This window comes from Corythoichthys intestinalis, chromosome 2 (assembly GCF_030265065.1).
Source record: "Corythoichthys intestinalis isolate RoL2023-P3 chromosome 2, ASM3026506v1, whole genome shotgun sequence".
In the NCBI taxonomy this organism is placed as follows: domain Eukaryota; kingdom Metazoa; phylum Chordata; class Actinopteri; order Syngnathiformes; family Syngnathidae; genus Corythoichthys; species Corythoichthys intestinalis.
The window spans coordinates 5,568,894-5,584,984 of record NC_080396.1 but is presented as its reverse complement, the minus strand read 5'-3'; the positions used below and the strand labels follow the sequence as shown (position 1 = coordinate 5,584,984).

The following is a 16,091-nucleotide window of genomic DNA, read 5'->3' as shown; positions in this document are numbered from 1 at the left end:
GTGCATGAAGTTTTTAGGTGTCTGACAATGTCAACAAAATTAATAGACAAAACCAAACATTCAGTTTCAAAAATTTGACAAAAAAACAAGACAACCATTGCTTTAAAAGTTTTTTTTTTTTTTTAAATTAAGTCTGTCCACTGGATCAGCAGGTCACAATAATGTTCCCTCCTGTACTGAATCTCAGCGCTAGTGTTCACGTCGCATCAGCGCCCTCTGTCGTCCGGCTTCGTTATGAATGTCCAATGAATGAAAATAGGTTGATTTGCCAGAACAGAATTAACTCGAATACCTTCTCGGTAATATTATCCCCCTTATGTTTAGTATAGGCAATATTTGAATTAATTAAAAAAACAAACAAACAAATCAGTCAAATTATTTCACTTTGATCAGTGCGTCAATTGCAAACACAACTAGTGGTATTGAGTGCACGCTATGTTCTCTTGGATTCTGTGACGGCAGGAGGACAGCTCAGACCTGAAGTGTCAGCTTCACTTCGCCAAGGAAGAATCGGCTCTGATGTGCAAGAAGTTGACCAAACTGGTGAAGGACAGCGAGGCCATGAAGGAGGAGCTAGCCAAATACAGGTCATTGTACGGGGATGTTGATGCTTCCATCACCATAGAGGAGGTAACTATCACGGATGATTTCATTGAAAGTATCACATTCGCTCTGAATGTAGCATCAATGGCGTACCACAAGCAACATGTCCCTTCCGTTCATTAATATTTATGACATTAGCTACTGTTGCTAAGTAGGGACAAACCACCTGTTGTCCCTAATAGGAAATGAATGTACGGAGGAGATGTTTACAGAGCTAAACCTACCAATTCTCTCCGAAAATGATGTGCCTGGTGCCAAATTCACTGGCAAAGATGTGGAAGAACATAAAAATGTTCAGTTAAAGAGATGGCTTGAGTGTCGAAGGCTGAAAAAGACGAAAAAAGGAGCTGATCTAAGCATAGTCTTAGCTTTTTTATCGACGCGACTGACAATGACATTCTCCTGTTTCAACAAGCTATCCTTTACCATCAGCCCTGTCGTTCTTATATATCCTCTGGTTGTCCTACGTCTCTTACCGTTCTTGGGGGTAATTTAGTTAGCTTTGTGTAGCGAGCGCAAATGCTACTCAGTTACCCCTCTCCCACTGGCCAAAAAACCCATGTCAACCCACTAACAATCGGCTTTTGGTGGCAGTGGGAAAGGTGCAGTGACCCGCCTCGACCCGTGTCAATCAACCCGCCAAGCGACCCGTGTTAAAATAACCTCGGCTCTGATCGTCATGCAGTGTGAAAGCAAAACCCCGGGTCAACAGTCAACACCCTAATCTACGTGGTGACGTAGGCTCTTACGTGATGCATCATAACAACGTGCCAGTCGCCTCCCATTTAACACGCCCCACAACCGTAGTTACGTCGATGCTCATAACAAAGCTAGTAGAAGAAGAAGAATTCACGTCGCCTACGTTGCCTCAGCACAAGCAGAGTGTTGATCCTTTGCTGCATTTCGATCATTTTGAGGGCAGTAAAAAGCATGAAAACAGAGAACACAAACGGAAAGGAGGCTTCCGTGTTGCTCTGCATTGTTTACGTCCTTGAACTGAATGAATTTGGTCGCACTTGTCGACGCGCATTTTAGCGTGGTGACTTCAGGTAACCTTACGCACAGCTGAGGAGGGGTGGGGGGTTAGACGGGTGGAAAAAAAAAAAAGACGCGGCTTTTTTTTGTTAATGGGAAAGGTGCCAAATGCCAATTGGTAGTGGGTTGCATCAGCTTGGAAAAAACGCGCGTTGACCCACTCGTTTCAGTGGGAAAGGGGCAAGTGACAGCCAACGAACACTTGTAATTTTTTCATTGATAACAAATCTTAATTCTATAATTTATTTACACTTCCCCCCTACTAAATTTTTTATATATATATATATATAACAGAAACTGTAACAGTGGCAGTCAGATACCATTGTAATTCTTTTCAGGTCATTCATTGTCAGACAGAAGCAGTACGGCACAACGTTACGTTAAAAAATAAGTTAAAAATATAAAAATTATCTTACCTCTTTGTCCTCTGAAAGACCATCCCAACCCAACAAAATGTTTACTGCATATGAAACGTGAATGGATTCGCCGAGCTGGTGTTAAATTCCGCGCAAGTTGATTCGGTCTTTACATTTTTCCAGTTTTTGGTTTCCGGAAACGTATGAAGAAAACATCCTTCATGTGTCGTAATGTCTAGAGTCGTTTCTACAAGTTCCAAAAAAGCAATGCGTGATCAGCATGTTCGTTTTTGAAAGATTACCGGAAAAAAGTGGCACAAATTACGTTGTTTCTATGCGAGGGCGGGTCTATAATGTCCCACTTCGGCTTTACTTCCGCTGTACGATGTGACGTCACGGTCTAAAAATAGTATGCGTGCGGTACGCCATTCATACAATTGTGACCCGGTAAAGTTAAACGAGTCAAAAAAGTGAGGTTTGCAATGCCATTTAAATTACAAACCCACAGCTGATCCAGACTCCATATCCCAAAAAAGTCATTGATTAATCTATCATCAAGTCATCAGTTAACAAACATTTAATGCCTAGCCGCATATTTATCATGCACAATGTACCTACACTAAGTAGTACATGAGCTGTATCTGCTAGCATAGCGATTAGCCACTTGCGACTAGCGCTAGCCTCGTGCTAATTAGCGTAATATTCAAACAAGAATGATAGTATAACCACTACAATAATAATCAGCACTTCTAGAACAACGATTGGTTTGTATACATTGTTGAACAAGACATAGTTTAGCAAAAAAACATATATAACACAATTAAACATTAAGGCTTATAGCATGCCTAGCTAATGGTAGCTCTCGACTTCAACATAAACGCACACTTGTTTGCCCTGACCAGTTTGCAACTCGTTAGACATCGTTGTGAATTGTTTTATATGATTTTTGCTGTAAATTATGACTTTGTGCCTGCTCTGCTCATTCTCAATGTGGCCATGTTAGACAAGCACTATGTCATATTCACTGTCGCCACCAGAGGACAGTGTATCCTCCCAAATCAATAAAACTAAATAGAACACTTTGAAAACAAGCCATTATAAAGCCGCTTTTATTGATTAATTAAGCAGCGAAATTTAACCTAAAGCTTTTTTTCCTAATCAACTTTGGTCAGTAGATCAAAATAGACTAATCAGAGACCCGTATTTTTTAAATGTAGCAGCTTATACTAGAATTGATGGGAGTTTATTGGGAAAAAAATCACCTTAAATGGCTAATTTTAGCTGATCATGACAATGAATTTTTCATTGGGTACAAAATTAGCAAAGAGAAATCTTTATATTTACACCGATACCCATAAATTGAAATGAGCAACTGATTGAGATAATTTCTATTGTCTTGGTGTAGTAATATGTTTTTTGAACACTCGGCAATGATTATTTCAAAATAATGGAATTGTGATTCAATATCAGACTCATTATGCCATGCTAGGTCACAATTAAGACAAGCTGCTACTCTTGTTCCCTTGCATGTGTTTGGTCAGGTTGCTGATTCACCTCACACCCGCGAAGCAGAGGTCAGAGTTCACTTGAAGCTAGTGGAAGAGGAAGCCAACCTGCTGAGTCGGCGAATCGTGGAGCTGGAGGTGGAGAACAGAGGCCTACGAGCTGAAATGGATGACATGAAAGGGCCACAAGGTAGCATTTTATTACATGTCTTGTTACTTTAAAGGCACTATAAGGGATTTTAGAGTTCATTTAAAATACTACCAATGCCCTGATGAGTACACAGAGCCCTGACATTTTAACTGAGACTTCTCCAGAAAGCCCTTTTTCTTAATTTCAATTGAGACATTTCGGCCTGTGCACGTCCACGCGGCAGCAGCGCTGTTTCACCAAGCCTCCGCCTTGTCGCCGCTTGGCGAAAACACTTTTTTGAACCGCTCAAAGTGCATATTACATGACACTGATAGGGGACCAACTTCACAGAGGTCTGATTTGATGAGCCAAACGCTCGTTGCTTTATGTTCGTGCTCGTACAGGCATGCTCGCCATGCACGAGCTGCAGTTACGCTTTAGGTCGGATTTGGCAGCCACGAGTAAAAAACTGACTCCGTATATGACCTTTCATGATATATTCCAAATCTAAGGTGATACTTATTCTTCACAATAACATACACTGCTGGCCAAAAGTATTGGCACCCCTGCAATTCGGTCAGATAATGCTCAATTTCTCCCATTAAATGCTCAATTTCTCCCATTAAATGATTGCAATTACAAATGCTTTGGTAGTAATATCGTCATTTATTTTGCTTGCAACAGAGAATGAAAAAAAAAAAATCATTATTTTTTTACACAAAACTCCCAAAATAGGCCGGACAAAAGTGTTGGCATCCTCTGAAAAATCATGTGATGCTTCTCCAATTTGTGTAATTAACAGCACCTGCTACTTACCTGTAGCACATAACAGGTGGTGGCAATCACTAAATCACACTTGCAGCCAATTAAAATGGATTAAAGTTGATTCAACCTCTGTCCTGTGTCCTTGTGTGTACCACATTGAGCACGGAGAAAAGAAAGAAGACCAAAGATGACTGTCTGATGACTTGAGAAGCAAAATTGAGAAGAAGCATAGGCAATCTAAGTCCATCTCCAAAGACCTGAATGTTCCTGTATCGACCGTGCGCAGTGTCATCAATAAGTGTAAAGCCCATGGCACTGCGGCTATCCTCCCTAGATGTGGACGGAAAAGAAAAATTGACGAGAGATTTCAACGAAAGATTGTGCGGATGGTGGATTAAAAAACCTCGACTACCATCCAAACAAGTTCAAGCTGTCCTGCAAACTGAGGGGACAACAGTGTCAACCCGTACTATCCGTCGGCGTCTGAATGAAAAGGGACTCTATGGTAGGATACCCAGGATGACCCCACTTCTAACCAAGAGACATACAGTGGGGCAAATAAGTATTTAGTCAACCACTAATTGAACAAGTTCTCACTATTAAAAATATTAGACAGGCCTGTAATTGTTAACATGGGTAAGCCTCAACCATGAGAGACAAAATGTGGGGAAAAAAAAACAGAAAATCACATTGTTTGATCTTTAAAGAATTTATTTGCAAATCATGGTGGAAAATAAGTATTTGGTCAATACCAATAGTTCATCTCACTACTTTGTTATGTACCCTTTGTTGGCAATAACGGAGGCCAAACGTTTTCTGTAACTCTTCACATACTTTTCACACACTGTTGCTGGTATTTTGGCCCATTCCTCCATGCAGATCTCCTCAACAGCAGTGATGTTTTGGGGCGGTCGTTGGGCAACACGGACTTTCAACTCCCTCCTCACCCCGTGGCGTCAAAATTATAACAAGAACGGGGAGCAAAAATCCCAGAACCACACGGGGGGACCTAGAGAATGACCTACAGAGAGCAGGGACCACAGTAACAAAGGCTACTATCAGTAACACAATGCGCGCCAGGGACTCAAATCCTGCACTGTCAGACGTGTCCCCCTGCTGAAGAAAGTACACGTCCAGGCCCGTCTGCGGTTCGCTATAGAGCATTTGGATGATCCAGAAGAGGACTAGGTGAATGTGTTATGGTCAGATGAAACCAAAATAGAACTTTGTGGTAGAAACACAGGTTCTCGTGTTTGGAGGAAAAAGAATACTGAATTGCACCATACCCACTGTGAAGCATGGGGGTGGAAACATCATGCTTTGGGGCTGTTTTTCTGCAAAGGGACCCGGACGACTGATCTGCGTAAAGGAAAGAATGAATGGGGCCATGTATTGAAAGATTTTGAGTGAAAATCTCCTTCCATCAGCAAGGGCATTGAAGATATAGACGTGACCGGGTCTTTCAGCATGACAATGATACCAAACACACAACCAGGACAACAAAGGAGTGGCTTCGTAAGAAGCATTTCAAGGTCCTGGAGTGGCCTAGCCAGTCTCCAGATCTCAACCCAGTAGAAAATCTGAGGAGGGAGTTAAAAGTCCGTAATGCCCAACGACAGCCCCAAAACATCCCTGCTCTAGAGGAGATCTGCATGGAGGAATGGGCAAAAATACCAGCACCTGTGTGTACAAAAGCCAGGTTGGAGTTTGCCAGAACTTATCCGAGAAAGCCAAAAACGTTTTGAAGAATGTTTTCTGGTCAGATGAGACAAAAGTCAAGCTTTTTGGGAAAGGTCATCAACAGGGGTCTTTACAGGGGGAAAAAACGAGGCCTTCAAAGAAAAGAACACGCTCCCCACAGTAAAAATGGCGGAGGTTCCCTGATGTTTTGGGGTTGCTTTCCTGCCTCTGGCACTGGACTGCTTGACCATGTTTATGGCATTATGAAGTCTGAAGACTACCAACAAATTTTGCAGCATAATGTAGGGCTCAGTGTGAGAAAGATGGGTCTCCTTTAGAGGTCATGGGTCTTCCATCAGGACAATGACCCAAAACACTCTTCAAAAAGCACTAGAAAATGGTTAGATAGAAACTACTGGAGACTTCTAAAGTGGCCAGCAATGAGTCCAGACCTGAATCCCATAGAACACCTGTGGAGACATCTGAAAGTGGGAGTTTGGAGAAGGTGCCCTTAAAATCTCAGAGGTTTGAAGCAGTTGGCCAAAGACGAATGTTCTAAAATTCCAGCAGAGCATTGTAAGAAACTCATTGATGCATACCGGAAGCAGTTGATCACAGTTATTTTGTCTAAAGGTTGTGCTACCAAGTATTAGGCTGAGGGTGCCAATACTTTTGTCCGGCCCATTTTTTGGAGTTATGTGTAAAATGACAATGATTTAATTTTTTTTTTCATTCTCTTTTGTGTTTTTTCATTGCAAGCGAAATAATTAAAGATATAAAGCATTTGTAATTGCAATTAGTGCTAAAACGATTATTCGATTAACTCGAGTATTCGATCAGAAAAAAAACATTTGAATTAATTTTTGCTGCTTTGAGTATTCGTTTAATGAAAGTGGCGTTGTAATGGTTTATTTTGAAAGTGTTTGCATTCAGTTTTATTGATTTGGATGGATGCACTGCCCTCTAGTCTGCCTCATTTCACATGTCTGAATCCAGCTGCTCCCTGTTAAGACCAACATAAGCTAAGTTTTTGTTTGAGCTAATGTTTTTTTTTTTATTCTTTTGTAATTTAGTTTAACGGTATCTTTAGCCATTTTTGTGGGAATATGTGTTTGAACTATTTGTTAAAAGCATTGTATAAATTTTTTTTTTTAAAAACGGGTTTATAGCATTTGAGCTCGCGAACATTTGCTCTAAGGTAGCCAATTGTTCTTTTGTTGTACATATATCCTTATTTTCTAATTTTTTTTAATAACGTTTGAGCCTCAGGTCAGGTATTTTTTTATGTTCCTTGTCCGATTACTCGATTATTTGAACTAACTAGTTCATCGATTAATCGGCTACTAAAATAATCGATAGCTGCAGCCATAATTGCAATCGTTTTGTGGGAGAAATTGAGCATTATCTGACAGAATTGCAGGGGTGCCAATACTTTTGGCCAGCAGTGTCAAATCTGTTGTGGTCTGGTCCATAAACAACACTGCTCTTGTCCTATGTAGATGGGCCTCAAGAACTTAGTAGTGGGAGCGTTAGTCCAGGGACGGGACCAATCGTCGGCGCTTCATCCGAAAATGTCATGGAGCTTCAGCGACACCTCCAGTTCGTGGAGGAAGAGGCGGAACTCCTGCGTAGGTCTCTGATTGAGATGGAAGAACAAAACAAGCTCCTGATGAACGAAATCAACCGCTACAAGTCCGAACTGCCACCACTGACGGATCCACTCTCTTCCCCTTCCGTCACGTCGCTTTCGGACCGGCTGCTTTACGACGGAACGCTTCACTCCGTGCAAGAGGCGGCTGTTCTCATCAGCCCCGACGTTTCCCCTCTGGAGGAAGAACTCGGAGTGGCGCGGCATCAGATCGGAGAGCTGAGCGGGAAGGTGAAAAAACTGCAGTATGAGAACAGAGTACTTCTTTCCAACTTGCAGCAGTGTGACTTGGCTTCCTACCAGCCTCAGTCGTCCTCCTCGTCTCTGCAAGTTGCTCCGGATACGGATGGAGAGATTGGAGATTGTGTCCCTAAACGGTAACATTTAAGTGCAAAACAAATGAACACAACACTAGAAAAGTTGTGGTTTGAGTCAAACATTTCTTTGTTTCTCCATTAGACCACCGCACCGCAAAGAGCCATTAGGGGTAGAGAATGTGTCACTGGAGAGCGGTGAACAAAACAACAAGATGGACAAAACCCCTGGGCTAAAAACCTCACGGTTGGCCCTCCCTGGGTTGAAGGACAATGACGTTTTGCAGGCCATGAGGGACCAGGCTCGGCTGATTTCCACGGCGATACAGCTCCTCACCTCCCCGGAATCCAACTGCCTTCCAAGCTTACCGTCCGTTTATCACAGCAGCGAGGCAGCAGAGTTGTGCGACGTGACAAAAGTGCATCCTCATTACCAGGTCCTCGTCTTTCTTTCCTCTAGTTTCTATTGGATACATCTTACAACACAGCATGAACTATATAGTTTCTAGATGTGATTTGATTAATATTAGGGCTGTCAAAAATATTGCGTTATCGGGCGGTAATTAATTTTTTAAATTAATCACGTTAAAATATTTGACGCAATTAACGCACATGCCCCGCTCAAACAGATTAAAATGACAGTACAGTGTAATGTCCGCTTGTTACTTGCTTTTTTGTGTTTGGTGCCCTCTGCTGGCGCTTGGGCCCAACTAATTTTATGGGTTAGTACCGTGAGTGAGCACGGTGTAATTATTGACATCAACAATGGCGAGTTAGTATTTTATTTTTTGATTGAAAATTTTACAAATTTTAATAAAACGAAAACATTAAGAGAGGTTTTAATACAAAATTTCGGTAACACTTTATAATAACTATCTGTTTTACTAGTTAATAGATCATTAGTAAACTGTTAATAAATGATTTATTGTTGATTTGTGAAGAATTTGTGAGCAGTTTGTTAAGCATTTACAGGGTGTTCTTAACCTGAAACACAGTTTGTGTAGAAATGTTTTTGTGTTTAATGTTTGGCATGTCTAAGAAATGCCGTTCACTTCAAAAGAAAAGGCATTTTGATAAGGCATTTTGCAGGCAGCGCTCATGTTGCACATTTATGAAAATCTGCCATAGAACCAACAAATATTTATACTTTGTATATTTAACCAATAAAACTTATGACCTTCAACATAAAGTGTATATAGTTTTATTAAGATCCATCAACTAGCATTGGAATGGGGTCAACCATATTGGAACACCCTGTAAATGCTTAACAAACTGTTAACAAATACTTCACAATTCAACAATAAAACATTTATCAACAGTTTACTAATGATCTATTAAGTAGTAAAACGGATAGTTATTATAAAGTGTTACCAAAATTTCTATAACTTGTACTAACTAGGGTTGTTCAGATCATGTTTTTTTGCTCCCGATCCGATCCCGATCGTTTTAGTTTGAGTATCTGCCGATCCCGATATTTCCCGATCCGATTGCTTTTTTTCTGCTCCCGATTCAATTCCAATCATTCCCGATAATTTTTCCCGATCATATACATTTTGGCAATGCATTAAGAAAAAAATGAATAAAACTCGGACTAATATATACATTCAACATACAGTACATAAGTACTGTATTTGTTTATTATGACAACAAATCCTCAAGATGGCATTTACATTATTAACATTCTGTCTGTGAGAGGGATCCACGGATAGAAAGACTTGTAATTCTTAAAGGATAAATGTGACTTTGTATATTGTGACTAAATATTGCTATCTAGTGTATTTGTTGAGCTTTCAGGAAATGATACTGCAGCCATCTAACTATTCTGCCCGAATGCATGATGGGAAGTGCAACCATGACTGTGCGTAGTGGCACAATTGATATATCTTCTCTGCGTTGGGAAGTAACATATGGTGTAAAGAAAAAGAGCTACTATTACCTTACTTCCCCACATTGCTTTCCCACGATATTTCTAATTATTGAAAGAGAGACTTTAAGGCTTTAGCCAATTAAATATAGGCTCCAAAGAATGCCAAAATTCCCTCTACTCATTCAATGCTGCCTTTTAGCTCTCTATATAGGTAAATCGGCGCCATTATAGATTGAATGCAACAAAGCATGAGTGGGTTGTGCAGCGCATGCGTTAAATGCGTTAAATATTTTAACGTGATTAATTTAAAAAAAATTCATTACCACCGTTAACGCGATAAATTTGATAGCCCTACTTTAAGCCAACACTAAAGACTCTGGATGAGTGTGAGGCATTTTATCTGTAACGTTAAATACAATTAGAAAACGATTTAATTAAAATATATACAGTATATATATTTTAAAAAGGCATGTCCGATATTTTTTCGCCGATTCCGATACTTTGAAAATGACGTGATCGGACGCGATCGATCGGGACATCTTTAGTACTAACATTTTTCTTTTAAGAACTACAAGTCTATCTATCCATGGATCGCTTTAAGAGAATGTTAATAACGTTAAATCCTGTTGATTTATTGTTATAATAAACAAATACAGTACTTATGTACCGTATGTTGAATGTATATATCCGTCTTGTCTTATCTTTCCATTCTAACAATAATTTACAGAAAAATATGGCATATTTTATAGATGGTTTGAATTGTGATTCATTTTTAAACTGTAATTAACTCGATTAAAAATTTTAATCGTTTGACAGCCCTAATTAATATATTGTGTAGAATAGAGTGAGTGTAGAATAGACTTCCTTGTTCCTTGTATGCAAAAGTATCTGAACCTTTCGGAATTTCTCACATTTCTGCATAAAATCACTGTCAAATGTGAAAAGTGTGTCTCCAAACGATTAATTGACTGTAGTGCTGCAACGATTAATCAATTAACTCGAGTATTCGATTCGAAAAAAATGTTCGAATTAAATTTTGCTGCTTCGAGTATTCGTTTAATGAAAGTGGCGTTGTAATGGTTTATTTTGAAAGTGTTTGCATTTAGTTTAATTGATTAGGGTGGGTACACTGTCATCCGGTCTGCCTCTTTTCACATGGCTGAATCCAACTGCTCCATGTTAAGACCAACGTAAGCTAAGTGTTTGTTTGAGCTAATGTTTTTTAATGCATTCATAATTTAGTTTATTGGTATATTTAGCTGTTTTTGTGGGAATATGTGTCTTAACCATTTATTAAGAGCATTGTGAAAAAACATTAGCATTTTTAAGCATTTAAGCTAGCGGACTTTTTCTATGCAAGTTAGCCAATTGTTCTTTTGTTGTACATGGATCCTCATTTTTAAAGAAAAAAATATATACCGTTTGAGGCTCAGCTCAGGTATTTTAATTTTTCACGTTCATTATCTGATTACTCGATTACTCGAACTAACTGGTCCATCGATTAATTGACTACTAAAATACTCGATAGCTGCAGCCCTAATGTATAACTGTATAAAAAAAGAAACAAATAGCCATAGAATTCTCAACAGTGTTGACCTATTGGACTTCAAGACCATTTAAGAGCAAATGAACCACCATGAAGCTTCATTGCTTCAAGAAGCTTCATTAGGCCATTGCATTTTAAAAACCTGATCCTTCCTTCCCGATTCCCAGCCTCTCTGTTTATAGTACCTGTTTTCCGAAATTTCCAGGTTCGCAGTGAGTCAGCAACAGGCACACTTTTGCGGAATATACGATGTTTATTGATTAGAAAATGCAGGATAAATGAGATGTATTGATTACAATCCCACAAGAGCAAGCAAACACACATCAAAACAAGAACAAGTGGTAACGATGACGCTAGATCTAGCTTGTCAATCCCAGAATCCCCGCGCTACCGTTACAGCACAACGAGATTTTCCTTAGCAATGAAAATCGCTTACCGTGACAAATGAGCGGGGAGCCAACGCTCCGGTAAAACAGCGATGGAACAAAGCCGAGCGATCCGTACGTGATCCTCCAGCGTACTTCACGGGTCACCCGGAAATGTCCGGTTGTTGTAGGAACGCACCCTGCGGGGGCGGGGTCAAACCCCGCCCCCAGAAGGCGCGCACCCCGCCCAATGACAAATATTAAAGCTTCTTTTGGTTCAGCCCCTTGAAAAAGGGCTTCGCACACGGTAGCAAGCTGTGCTGTCCTGGCAACAGATGTTCTGTCCCTGCGGTAAATATTATGGGTACAAAACAAGTTATCTCGTGAGATTCCCTCCTAACTATGGAACCCAAGCGCGTAAAAAAACAATACTATGGCGCAAAACAAGTTGTCTCGTGAGATTCCCTCCTAACTATGGAACCCAAGGTGAAAAACAATAACAGGCGGAGTAAACAAGGAGAAGTTGCTACAATCTAGGTCACAGAAAGGCATAATGTGCTAATGTTAAGGCATCACATAATATTTTCCCCCATCATTCCGCCCTTTGACCCGGATTGAATTTATCATACGGCATAATGTGCTAATTCACTTCGGGTCACATAATATTTTCCCCATCAGTACCTCACAAAACTGTTTGTCTAAACAGATATCGGAGCTTTCCGACTTGGCGGATAGGCCTCTGGTCGGCGCTTTGACCAGCAGGCTGCAGGCCCTGCACGGCCAACTGCAGGTCTTTGTGGAATGTGTGGACAACCTGGGGAAACCGTCAATCGGTGCCGGTGAGGCTGCGTCATCCTCGACCTCACCTTTCAAGTCGTCATCCTGCTCTGGAGACGAACACGATACACTCAAGACTGCAGAAGAGAAGGTAAAATAGACCATTTTTACTCCTCTTCAGCATCCCTTTTCTTATTATTTTTCAAGAATTGTGTTGCAGTGCTTTTCTTTTTCCTACATTATACTAATCCTGAGCTAACCCTCCCCAATCCAACTTCTCTTGCAATGGATTTACAATGATGCATTTCAAAACTGACTCAGTATCATAAGATTACACAGACATTGTACCTCTAGATACGAAGGCTTCGGTACAAGAAAAAATCATTTTATGGAAAGTTTTTTCAAAGCTTTTTTTCCCGTTTTATATTATGAAAAATATACTTTAATAGATAATTCCTCCTCAAAAATGCTGCTCAAAGATTTAATGAACAGTTTTCTTTTCACTCTACCATCCGTGCAGTGTAGAGTAAACTTTCTTGTAAAAGATTTGGGATGGGAACCTCTGTGTAGCTCACGATACGATTTGCGATAAGATAATGATGATCTCACGATACGATGATACAACAATACAAAATACAATTAGCAATAACACGTTAAGTGCAGGACCACATACTAGTCCTTCTAAAAAAATTTGCATATTGTGATAAAGTTCATTATTTTCTGTAAAGTAATGATAAACATTAGACTTTCATATATTTTAGATTCATTACACACAACCGAAGTAGTTCAAGCCTTTTGTTGTTGATGATTTTGGCAAAAAGTCAAGAAAAACCAAAAATCCCTATCTCAAAAAATTAGCATATCATGAAAAGGTACTCTAAAGAAGCTACTAACCTAACCATCTGAATCAACGAATTAACTCAAAACCCCTGCGAAAGATTCCTGAGGCTTTAAAAAACTCCCAGCCTGGTTCATTTCTCAAACCCGCAATCATGGGCAAGACTGCCGACCTGACTGCTGTCCAGAAGGCCATCATTGACACCCTCAAGCAAGAGGCTAAGACACAGAGAGAAATTTCTGAGCGAATAGGCTGTTCCCAGAGTGCTGTATCAAGGCACCTCAGTGGGAAGTCTGTGGGAAGGAAAAAGTGTGGCAGGAAACGCTGTAGAGAGGGGCCGATTGCAGACCTTGGGAGACCTGCAGAAACCTGGAAATGGGCTACAATGCCGTATTTCCCAGGTCAAGCCACTTTTGAACCTGAAACAGTGGCAGAAGCGCCTGACCGAGGCTGCAGAGAAGCAGCACTGAACTGTTGCTCAGTGGTCCAAAGTACTTTTTTCAGATGAAAGCAAATTTTGCATGTCATTCGGAAATCAAGGTGCCAGAGTTTGGTGGAAGACTGGGGAGAAGGAAATGCCAAAATGCCTGAAGTCCAGTGTCAAGTACCCACAGTCAGTGATTGCCATGTCAGCTGCTGGTGTTGGTCTACTGTGTTTAATCAAGGGCAGGGTCAAAGCAGCTAGCTATCAGGAGATTTTGGAGCACTTCATGCTTCCATCTGCTGAAAAGCTTTATGGAGATGAAGATTTCATTTTTCAGCATGACCTGGCACCTGCTCACGGTGCCAAAACCACTGGTAAATGGTTGACTGACCATGGCATTACTGTGCTCAATTGGCCTGCCAACTTTCCTGAACTGAACCCATAGAGAATCTTTGAGATATTGTGAAGAGGAAGTTGAGAGACACCAGACCCAACACTGTGGATGAGCTTAAGGCCGCTATCAAAGCATCCTGGGCCTCCATAACACCTCAGCAGTGCCACAGGCTGATTGCCTCCATGGCACGCCCCATTAAAGCAGTCATTTCTGCAAAAGCATTCCCAACCAAGTATTGAGTGAATAGCTGATAGAATTAATTGAAGGTTGACTTTTGTTTGTATTAGAAAACACATTTTTTGTATTGGTCGAATGAAATATGCTAATTTTTTCAGATGGGATTTTTTGGTTTTCTTGACTTTTTTTGCCAAAATCATCAACATGAAAACATTAAAAGGCTTGAACTACTCCAGTTGTGTGTAATTAATCTAAAATATAGGAAGTCTAATGTCTAACAGTACATTACAGAAAATAATGAACTTTATCACAATATGCTAATTTTTTGAGAAGGACTAGTATATCGATACCAGTATTGAATTTGAAAGTTCGAAAGTTTATACAACTCTAGTTTTTATCTTTAAAAATTCTAAGGTTTAGTCCAAAAATGAATTAAAAAAAAATAAAGGTTTCCAACAATTTGAAATGAACATTGATAGACAAGCACATATTAAAGCATCTATAAGGACATCACCATCTTGATGATAATACACACTCAGCAGGAAAAAGGTACATTATTTTCAATGAATTATACTCACCTGGATGGCAAGGCAAGGCAAGACAAATTTATTTATATAGCACAATTCAACACAAGGCAATTCAAAGTGCTTTACATCACATGAAGATCATAAAAATCACATTTAAATCAATACAACGTAAAAACCAAGACAATCAAAATCGGAAACAAAATTTATACATAAAGATCGCATTTAATCACAAATAGAATAAAAATAAATAAAAATAAAACAAAAACTACTACTAATAATAATAACTGAAATCAGCAATGGAGATAAGCACAAGAGGAATAGAAAGCAAGTAGATTGAAATATACAGACAGTTATGGATATGCAGTGCTAAACAAAAGCCTTTTTAGCCCTGATTTAAAAGAGCTAACGGTTTGAGCGTACTTCAGACGTTCAGGTAACTTGTTCCAGAGGTGAGGAGCATAATAACTAAATGCTGCCTCACCCTGCTTGGTTCTTGTTCTTGGAACATGCAGAAGACCGGTTCCAGATGACCTTAGGGGTCTAGATGTCTCATAGGAATCTAACAAGTCAAGCATGTATTTTGGTCCAAGACCATTAAGTGTTTTGTAGACGAGCAGTACTATTTTATAGTCTATCCTTTGACTCACTGGAAGCCAGTGTAGCGATTTCAAAACCGGCGTAATGTGGTCCAGCTTCCTTGTATTTGTGAGGACTCTGGCTGCAGCATTCTGTACTAGCTGCAGCTTCCTGACTGATTTTTTATCAAGACCTGTAAATATACCGTTGCAATAGTCCAATCTGCTGAAAATGAATGCATGCATAAGTTTTTCCATGTCTTGTTGAGTCAGAAGCCTCTTAATTCTGGTTATATTTTTAGGTGGTAATAAGCGGATTTAGTGACAGACTTTAGATGGCTATCAAATGATGCCACAAACTGTATGTTAAAAAAAACACACAAAGTTGTTCGAGAGTTTAAGAGAACATAGACAGCATTGACCTTTAAAGATCCTGTGACACATTAAAAAAAATCTTAGATAGCATTATTATTGGAATTAAAATAATATTTTGAGTAGGGCTTTCAAACGATTAAAATTTTTAATCGAGTTAATTACAGCTTAAAAATTAATTAATCGTAAGTAA

The 16,091-nt window shown here is 39.8% G+C and overlaps 1 protein-coding gene across 3 annotated transcripts in view; it reads left to right on the top strand.

Annotated features, from left to right (window-relative positions):
• Positions 1-16,091, top strand: part of mtcl2 (microtubule crosslinking factor 2) — a 145,516-nt gene that overhangs the window by 86,465 nt on the left and 42,960 nt on the right. For all 3 annotated transcript variants that reach the window (XM_057860533.1, XM_057860525.1, XM_057860517.1), the window contains exons 6-10: positions 463-630; positions 3,536-3,689; positions 7,574-8,099; positions 8,182-8,473; positions 12,521-12,742. In XM_057860533.1, coding sequence (XP_057716516.1) covers positions 463-630; positions 3,536-3,689; positions 7,574-8,099; positions 8,182-8,473; positions 12,521-12,742 — 1,362 coding nt within the window. The remainder of the gene's footprint in view (positions 1-462; positions 631-3,535; positions 3,690-7,573; positions 8,100-8,181; positions 8,474-12,520; positions 12,743-16,091) is intronic.